The 10,522-nt window shown below is 37.4% G+C and overlaps 1 protein-coding gene across 2 annotated transcripts; it reads right to left on the bottom strand.

Annotated features, from left to right (window-relative positions):
• Positions 1–1,207: 1,207 nt before the first annotated feature.
• On the bottom strand, positions 1,208–9,357 carry chrna2b (cholinergic receptor, nicotinic, alpha 2b (neuronal)). 2 transcript variants are annotated; one of them, XM_046836214.1, is made up of 6 exons: positions 8,751–9,357; positions 6,583–6,734; positions 5,181–5,225; positions 4,746–4,855; positions 2,689–3,856; positions 1,208–1,587 (listed from the first exon to the last, which is right to left on the bottom strand). In XM_046836214.1, the coding sequence occupies exons 1-6, from the start codon at positions 8,851–8,853 to the stop codon at positions 1,462–1,464; spliced, it is 1,704 nt and encodes a 567-aa protein (XP_046692170.1). In that variant the 5' UTR covers positions 8,854–9,357; the 3' UTR covers positions 1,208–1,461. The 2 variants fall into 2 exon arrangements, with proteins under 2 accessions (XP_046692170.1, XP_046692171.1); XM_046836215.1 differs by lacking the exon at positions 5,181–5,225.
• Between the last annotated feature and the right edge of the window lie 1,165 nt (positions 9,358–10,522).

The following is a 10,522-nucleotide window of genomic DNA, read 5'->3' as shown; positions in this document are numbered from 1 at the left end:
GTTAATATATTTCTGCTTACTGTGTATGGGGTATATACTGGTGACATATTGTGATTGACCACAACAAAGACGGATGTGTCAGCCAAAAAAAAAAAAAAAGAAAAGTAAAGGTATTCCGCTGAGTAGCTCCTTTTTTAGGTTTGAGTTTTGAGTTTTTTTGAGTAAATAGACTGCTTAAAATGTTTTTCAGAAATTCTCAGTCTACAAGATTTATTCCACATACCTCTGAAAAATACATTTAACTGAAAGACACCTGGATATGATGTCAACATGTGATCCTTACTGATTATGCTATTAGATAAATAAAAACAAACAAGAGGAATGAAAAAAATCTAAACCTGGTCAGTGAGGAATTTGAGAGCATATTTAATTGCATTGTTTTCCTTGTGGAATAGCAGCATTATTAATCCCCTGTATGTGCAACTGGACGGTGTCCTTCTGAATCTATAAAAATGCTTCTAATTTGCTTCATAATAATAGTAATAATTTATTATTTTAGTGAAGCATGTAAGGAAATAATTGACCAAATTTTCACATTTGATAAAAATAGATATAGCTCAGTTTACTTGTTAGTTTGTTTGCATTATGTGTGCAAGCATGGTAAAAAATGAATACAAGGATTCTCTACTTTGAAAAAACAGGCAATTACAAGTTGGAGATTTGAAGCTGTTCCAACATGGTAATGAACACAGTTCTTATTAACTGTAATAAACCTGTGTTATGGTAAGATTTATGGGAATGTCAGTTTTAAAACTATTCTTACTCTTATTCTTTAATTTATTCTTTGATTTTTATAATTTATTCTTTATTCTTTTTAAATCTTTACATCTATCTTTTAGAAACTAACTTTCAGAAGTTTCCATTCATCTTCAGTAGTTGTTTGGTCAGGGTTGTGGTGGCTTGAGGCAGGGACACATCATGAATGGGGAAGAAAAGCTGTATGTTTAATTGTTTAAAAAACGTGGGACCTCATACATAGTAGTTATACAAAATCTGGCCCTCAAACACAGTCAGGTGTGGAATTTTAAATAAAGGACAGCTCACAAAAGCTTTTTTTCTTTCCCAGCTTTTCCCCATGGTCTGGCCAAAGTGTCAGCACATGTCACATCTTCTAAATTTCATTGCATCAAAAGTTAATTCATTGATTTTTGAGAGAGAAAGATAGATGGACACAAAATTAACAACTCTGCTTGCACTCATGCAGAAGTCCTTTTTGAAGGTGCCATATTTTATTCATCAGGATTTATTGCAAGGCTTTACATTCAAAGATAAATTTGCTTTCTGGGCTCTTGCACGGTGCTGATAGACATTCTGCTCCATGATGAATTTCTTGCCCTTCATTCAAATATTTTGGCACAGTTTCCATATTATTCATCCATGTGGCACACTCAGTCACTGTCGGTAATGACAAGTTTTTCCTCAGCGCCCAAACTGCTTGTCTGCAAGTTCATGTAAGTGGCTCTAGATCATGCCAGCCAGCCATGGGGGAAGAAACAGGCCGATGGTACCCAGCAGACAAACGATGATGAACATCCACAGGAAGATCCGATCGATCACCATGGCAACATACTTCCAGTCCTCTTTAACCTGCATTTCAATATCAAAGAGTTCATAGAAAGGCAATGTTAAAGTTCTCTTGTGTGTCTTTTTATTATATGAGTGTTTCATTAGAAATGTATCGTAAGGAATATAAGTAGACAAATCAAATAATCTCTCACCAGGGTCATTTTATAGTACAAGTAAATACAACTGAATATGAGGTATAATCTTGATGATGGTTTTTCATTTAGTAATAATTATTATTATTTTTTATTTTTTGCACTTGGTGGGTATGATCATGAGATCAGGTAATCTGGTGAACATTATGCCACAGATTTATTTTACCTGAATTCTCTAATACAGTGGACCTTGGAACTGGCCAACATAAAAAAACTTACCTGTGCGCTCTCTCTCTCTCTCTCTCTCTCTCTCTCTCCTCTCACTCTCACTCTCTCTCTCTTTCTTATATATATATATATATATATATATATATATATATATATATATATATATATATATATAAACTTTTTTCATTAGGTGACTTTCGTCACCTAATGTTTTTCCTTTCATTCTTAATCAGGATGAAATCTTTTCATTCAGTCAAATTACTACACACACCCAGTCACACCGTGGGGCAATTTGGCACAGCCAATCTTCAAACCTTCCTCTTTTCTGACAATTAAATATCACTGGAAGACCCAGAGAAAAACCCAATCAAATACAAGAAGAAAAGGTGATACTCTTTATATACTGTAAGCCATGTTTAGAAGCATATCTAGGACCTGGAAGCAATTATCCCAATTGTGCCACCAACCCACTTCCACTGTAAATTTCCTTGGCAGTAATGTTGTTTCTAAAGAATTAAGTTATGAATGTAGATGTAGGCTGAATATCTTCACTAGAATAGTAATGAAATCTTTCAGTGTGGCATTCTCTGCTTCCGCTTTTAGAAGTAACTAGATGTTAAGATGCAGAATCTTTATATCTGTTTGATATATGTGAAAGAATACAGGGTTAATACAGGTTTCTGAGCTAGATAAACAATTAATCTCTTCATTCGACTAAAAGGTTTGCATTCTCCATGGTTTCCGGGTGAAAACGATAGACCAGCATTTCATAATTATGAATAATGTTGCCTTTTTTACTCACACTAAAGTCGGCATCTTGTGCTCTCAGATGATCTGCTATGTAGTGAACTCCCTCCAGAGCTTGTATTATGCTCGGAGAGAGAAGGAATTGGTCATTGTCCGATTGTTGCATGGTATGGTTCACTCTACGCCTTGGAAGCCTGGAACCCAGCACTGAATCATGTCTCATAGAATGTCCATGTTTCAGAGGCAGAGAAGAAGGAAGAGAAGGAGGGAGTGGGGGAGATGGAGTTGGGGTGGAGCCGGGTGGACGAGGAGAAGGAGGGCGGAAGGAGAGAGAGAAATTAGCAGACAGTGTTCCCAGCTCTAGGTCTTGGTAGAAGCACTGTGTGCATGTTTCTTCATTTTTAGCCACCTCCCTGAACCAGTTGGCTGAAGTGCTGAGACATGGACCAACAGAAGCCCCAAGTCCTCGTGACCTTTGACTTTTCAGGAGAAGCAGTCTTTGCCGACGCCGTCCATAGGGAGCCGGTCTGCGCATAAAGAGCCAGCGTGGGATGATGTCAAGGAAGATAGTATGCACCCAACTTGGCATCTTGTGGGTACCTGGTGAGCGATGGTGCACATTCAGGACAAACACAGTGATGATTATAGACAATGTGACAAAGATCATGGTGAAAAGTAGATACTCTCCAATAAGTGGTATAACCAGTGATGTGGACGGGATGATCTCTGTGATGAGCAGCAGGAAGACGGTGAGAGATAGAAGGACAGAAATGCACAGCGTGATCTTCTCACCACAGTCTGATGGCAGGTAGAAGACCAGCACAGTCAGGCAGGAGATCAGCAAACATGGAATGATCAGGTTGATGGTGTAAAAGAGAGGAAGGCGTCGGATAATGAAGAAGTACGTGATGTCTGGATAAATCTCGTGGCAGCAGTCGTACTTCTTGGTGTTGTATGTCCCCACAGCATTGACAATGGCCCATTCGCCGCTCTCCCAGTAGTCCTTAAGATCCACAGTGGTCTCTAAGCGCTCTAAATCAATCTTGGCTTTGTCATATGTCCATGAGCCAAACTTCATTTTGCAGTTTTGCTGGTCAAAGGGGAAAAAGGTGACGTCAATGCTGCAGGAGCTTTTGTAGATGGCAGGAGGAACCCAGCGCACTTTACCTGTGTGGAAAAGGTGAGCTTTGGTCATGTGGGTCACAGCAAACTCTCCATCTGCACTGAAAAGAAAACACAAACTTGGGTTGCAGATTGTAAATTGTAACACACACACACACACACACACACAATAAATGATTAAAGCAAACATCACAGTAGCTAGCTGCTAGCCAGCTAGGTAACTCAACTAATCACAACATTCATCATATATGAATAACTAAGAAGCATTACTATTTTAATAAAGTCAATCTGTTAAATCAAGCTGTAATACCACTAAGGAACACCAGGTGGTGGTGTTTTGATATAATTTTATAATATAAGCGTATTAAATATCTTATTGTATTACACTCGTTGTAACAGGTCAGACAACCTTACTTGACCTTCTTCAGTGAAAGCCAACTCAGCATTGTACCTACACTATAGAAAGTTCTATCATCCATCATACATCCATTTCTTGATGTTCTTATAAATACGCATTAAATAAAATCGAATTTGGGCTGACCTGGTTGGATTCCCTTGTAATTTTCAGGCTCACTGCAAATCAGTCTAACCTTCTTTTCTCACAATGATTATTCATTCATTTGAAAGCTGACTAAATGGTTCAATTAGTATGAATTTCATTTCAAACATATGCTATGGCCTTCACAGTCACCACATTTGGGAATTTTGAACTGATCTGTTATAAAGCACTCTACACCAGCTCCTTTATAGACAGAAATATATTTTGAAAGTATTGTGTTCTCTCCACTAGTACAGTTCCAGAGCCATGCAGCATTAAAAGTTGTTCTGACAGCTTGTGGTGGTCAAACATTTCACCAAGACACTATATGCTGGATGTTTCCCTTCTGTACCTGACTCTGACTATATTGAACTATACTGACTATATATTTTTTTTATTTATTGCAAGTAGTTGGCATATAAACATTTCGAGATTATATTAATATCACTCACTTGTTGTACAGCACAATGTCTGGAACCCAAATGAGCTCAGATGGCACCCTGATGGACGTCACATTGTCATAATCAGAGGGCTTCCAACGCAATTTATAGTCATTCCACTCCTGTGAAAGAGGCTAGAGGTTATTATTTCTGTTTTTATCACAGTGTAAATTTACCCTTTCATCTTCGATGTGGATATTTGTACCACTGCAATTCACTCAAAGTCACAGTCATCCATGTACACCGGCTATGACTTTCTTTATGAATCTTAATGTGGCTTTTTATAACATCCAGATTTTACTATAAATCCCCAATCAAATCTGATTTCTAACTATAACCTTTAATATATAAATCTAAACTACTTAGTAGCATTTGTAAAGGCATCATTTTAAATCTAAACAGATTTCAAAACACTTAAAACGCTTCCAAATTCAACATTTGGCTCACCTGCTTCAACCAGACATTGGTTGTCATCATTTGGTTTTTCTCATCCTAAAGCATAGAAGGGGTGTAAAAAAAAAAATGAAGAAGAAAGAGAAAGAGAAAAGTAGGTGGGAGAGTATGAGAAAGAAAGCTGAGGCGGTTTGTTTCAGCATCAACATCTGAAGTATAATATCCTGATGGACTGATTTCAAGGAAGTTCTGACTCATCAGGGCTATCAGGTTAAAGGTGCTAATGTGGTTTTCTGGGAAGCTGATGTAACTACCCTAGTTCCGTCGTAAAATGAATATTTATAATGTGTCGGTAGAAGATTAGAAAACTTCAAAGAAATAGAGCTTTCTGTTCCCCTTCTCCTTACAGTCTTAAATTGAATTTGGATAGGGAGACTATGTGCCATGTGCAAGCCATCTTGGCCAGCTGCAATATCAAAAGCTGGCATATATACGTATATTTTATTTAAAAAGTCTGCTGACTACTGCACATCAGAGCTGTCTGGCTATCAGGAAAAATATATGAGAGGGCCAGATTGTATATACAATGGACAATTTTGAGAAAAACATGCATGCTTAAGCAAGAAATATATATATTGTATACTGTGGTTCCTGTGCAGCAACAACAAAAAAAAGCTATACAGAGTTCCACACTGAAGCCTTACTAGTGTATAGGCCTGTTAGTAAAACCGGAGTGAGCCTTCCATTATGGAATCGGTTCTGATAAATTACAAATTCAATCCAGTCAAAGTTGAGGCTTTTTATAATCTGCCGTATATCTTTGGCGATGCAGGTCTGTCAAAGTGAAAATTAAATTACAAAAATCAATCCTGTTTATTTATTGCAGTATTATCTTGTCCTTGTGTTAATGAAGGGCTTTCAGTCAAATATGTCCTTATACAAAAGCGATCAATAGTAGACCACATAACACCGTAATCTATGTCAAACAACGTACCGGATATAGAATTGATGTTTAAAACATTACAGTAGACATGACACGTGTTTCATGATATGATCTCAACTAACATAAAGCCCACTGGTAGAAATGCAGTTACAATATTAAAACAGGGATCTACACTGGTACTCACAGAAGATATACAATGTGCTTTGACATACAGCTCACACTGAGAGCTGAAGAAGCTGCTCAATCAGCTGTTTGCAAAATTAAGCCTGTGTTTCACTCAGTGAGAGATTTAACACAGGCTCTATAATTGAACATGACTGAAGTCCCAGGTACTGTATTAGCCATGATTTAAAATTTCGGGCTGAAATAAATAAAAATGGAATTAAGAAGTAGGAATTACAATAAACAAGGGCATAAAAAACAATACAAATAAAAATTTTATTTATTGCTTTTTTGCCTAGCAGGTTTTCTATATGTTTATTTGTTTATTTGGTGTTTTGCTTTAACATTTACCACATCAATAAGCTGGGCAATGGACAAGCCAAACTTAACGATGACCACGTCTGAGGTGTTTGGCACAGGCCGCGACCACTTGTTATATCCAACGAAAAGCTTCTTAAACAGTTCATCCTCAGCGAAGGAATGAGTCTTCTCATAACAGGACACTGCCAATGTAATAAAGATTTGTTTCAGAGATCAGATTTTTTCATTCACAAAATCAGAACATTATAAGCATGAGGTTTACAGAGATTCATGGTTTATAGCATGTACAAAAGCAAATCCATTTTTTATGAGAATTTTACACAGACATGTATCGCTGATATCTGTGGAACAGTGGGGAACTCATTTGGTATGCAAGTGAATATGTTGTTCTAAAGGCTGCACACCACTGATCTAGTGAGTGTCAGTTCCATGTCATCTCAACAGATTAATGCCATATGCTTACTTTGTCACAAATTTCAGTTGCTGGAAAAGGTCTAAAGGTCCAATCATCCTCTTGGCATATATAAAAAAAAACGTTTTTAAGCTTTCCCTTAAGCTTAATTAAATTCATGAGGATAACAGTCCATTAAAAGATTAAATGAAAGGTTCAGAGTCTGTATTACTTGCATGTTGAATATATCAAAAGACAACTTAATCACATGCAATTACACATAACATTGCCCTAAGCCTCTGTGTACTGTATAACTTATTTTTTTAATTTTCCCGTTTTATTACCTGTAAGTAGATGCAGTAGTAAATACACATTCCAACATCTATTATGATATTGTATTTTATGCCAGAGGCTCATAGGTTTTATGTTGTTTTGGGCAGCACAGACCTTATTTAGTAACCGATGCTTTTCTTGTAAGGGATCATGTCTTGCAATCCCTGTGTTGCATCATTGCACCTGGCACATCTGCCCTTTTTTTTCCTGTGACTGAGAACTTTCCTAATTTAGCAAAAAGATGTATTGGGCAAAGCAGCCGAATGACCAAATTCAAGCTTTAATTCCAAACTGCACTGATCCTACCTTTGAGCCCTGGGGGGATTGCACTGAACGTGAGAGGACAGCCGGTCGGCATGGCTGGAGTAGCTCTTGCAGCGTAGTGTGATTAGCTCAGTCTAGCACAGAGCTCCCTGGGGATGGACTAGCTTATCGATTACAGCACATTAAATAAATCAACCTCTGAGCAAATAGCAGCATCTCATTATCAAGTCAGATTTATGGTCGACATCAAGCTCAGTAAGCCTTGTACGATGTTTGAGAACAGAATAATAAAAAATTGCTTATACTCAAAATCTGTACACAGATCATTATAATTATATATAAATCAAACTTCTCTAAACGTATTTTTTATTGTATCGCTTCAATATTGACTATTTAAACTTAGGGACTTTAGTTCTTTATGTGCTGAAGTCAGAAGATTTACCATCATTTTGTCCCCACTGGAGACCCGGGCATGGGATTTGTGAGAGTCTTAGATCAAGTGGAAAGATTCATCTATAGAGATTGATCCATGTGAGGGGTAGATCAAACCGCACATCATGCAAGGCTTTGTAATGATGCACTGCTCTCGTCTGCTTTAAACTCTCTCTAGTGTATACATATGCATGAAACATTAAGTTTCTGTTCGCACGTAATGCAAGTAGCGTACTGTATTTTTTATCTCACTCATTGACATTCTTGTGCTTGCTCCACTTGCGGTTCACCCACCAAACTGTCAGGACACTGAAATATATTCACTATATAAGCGCTAGTTCCTAATGGGCTGCTGCAAAAATGTTATGTGGTAGACAGGTGCAGTACAGAATGCAACTACAGTGGTGTCGTCTTAAACAACAGAATAACAATTCAGTAAGACAAAAAAATGGTGGAAGGATACGTCTTGGAGACAAAACCCTTCCCGGCATATTCATTTTTAGCTGTAGAAAGTTGTTCAGATGGAAAATTACAGGAGCGAAGTCAGAGTTATGTTTCAGTGTTGTCAGGCAACCTTTGTCTCCTTTACTGTCTCCATAAATGTGTGTAATATTTTTGTAATAATATGTTGAGGATTAGTTCACTGTACACTTCAGTACAAAATATTATACAATAAGCATAAAGAGAACAAATAATAAACATTGAAATGTATTTGCATTTCTAATTGAGTATTAAGAATACAAGGTTTACAAGAATACAAGGTTTCAGATCAACTTACTTGCTTGCCACAGGAAGCTCCAGAGCAGAGCGCTCCTCAGTGAGACCAGGAGATTCCCAACGCGCTCCATCATACCGCTACATTTGGCTCTCCATGCGCGCATTCAGTGCTTTAGAAGGAACTTTTCCATCCTCTGCCATTTTAACCTTTCAGTTTCAGACATGTTTATCCTTTATAGTCAATAGTAAGTTATCACTCTGCCTTTAATTGGACGATCAATTAAAGCATCATATTGCATTTGGTATATTTTTTTAAAAGTGTGTGATCACCCGTAGCGCCTGCCGGGTCTAATCCACATCCACACATCTGCCATGCTGCTCCACTCCGATATCGAGCTTCTCACTACACGCAGTCTGTAACAAATCTGAAATCCCAGGTTAGAGCACCTGTAAACTTCCCGATTACTTTTTTATTCTATTTTTTTGCCTTCATCCCGATTGGAAACTGCTGCTCCATGCGCGGTCAAAAGTTTTTGCGTGTGCGCGGTTTTTACCCCCTGCGCGCGCGCCTACTCGTAGTTCCGGTCCAAACGCTCCTCAGCCTCCCGTCTCCCAGGCGACCATGCTCGCGCGCTGTGCTGTCTGTCCGTCCAGAGTGACGTCGACAAAAAAAAAAAAAAAAAAAAAAAGGAGGCGGGAACTCCGCGCGAGTTTTACGGTTAACACACACGCGCGCGTGCGCCCACACACAGCCTGTTAAAAAATGATTAATGAATGCTAACAATATAATCCATCACAGACAATCTATTGTTTAAAACTACAAACACCGTTACATACCACCAGCTGTTCAAACTACGACATATTTCCAAACCGGTTCAACTGTTTCATGTATTTAATGTTACATCATTAAATCATTATCATCAAACGAAATAAACCATTCTATAAACTTTAGAAATCTGAAGAATAATGTCCTAATGGTCACTATTGGTGGCCAGTGCCAAGTTGCCAGTGTCCTTAATGGTATCCACTAGATATAGCATGCCACCAATAAAAGACAAGTTACCATTAAAAACCAGCAGAAACTATTACAGTTTCCACTAAAACCAATTTAATTCTTGTGAAACCAAATTCTTGTTTAAACTAATAATAGGCACCAATAGAGGAAAACAAATCACCAGTAGATACCTGCAGAAACCAGTGAGACCAATACGATTATTATTGAAACCATTTTAACATTAACAAATTTTGTAATGGTTTCTATCATTTTGTTTGTGTGCTGTTTTTGTAGGTATCCTATTCGACAGTCGTATTTATCTTTGTTTTAATAGAAATTCTTTCTTATATATTCTTAATTTAAATGTATTGTTATGTTGTGAGATTGTCAATTTGTATCTGATTAGGAACTAATGTCTGAAGTAACACTGCAATGAGTATTATGGAATAAAAGTGGTTATTCTCCTGGTAGGAATACATCCTGGACTGGACAATAGTTTTTGTTTAACTGTTCCTGGTTGGGTTGAATTGAATGGAGTTCCTCTTCTGATCGCACCCTGATCAGTGTTAGAAAGCAGAGACTACCTTTTATTTGTCAGAAAGTAGACTTTACCAATATTTCTGGTTAGAGCAAAAAGCTACATTTGCAACACAAGAACATTAATTAGTTGTTGTTTTTTAATATAGATTAATAAAAAATCATCCCAGCATATAAGGCAAATATATATCACTTAGTTCAGGATGTGTAAACACATTTAACAGATTTATATAAGAACTGAATTTAAATTCGCTCTAATTCGAAGTGTGGAACTAAACCTTATAGTTCCATATCACAGCTAG

This window comes from Silurus meridionalis, chromosome 23 (genome assembly GCF_014805685.1).
Source record: "Silurus meridionalis isolate SWU-2019-XX chromosome 23, ASM1480568v1, whole genome shotgun sequence".
Taxonomy (NCBI): domain Eukaryota; kingdom Metazoa; phylum Chordata; class Actinopteri; order Siluriformes; family Siluridae; genus Silurus; species Silurus meridionalis.
Note: the sequence above shows the minus strand (reverse complement) of the source record. Positions and strands in the feature narration are given on the sequence as shown.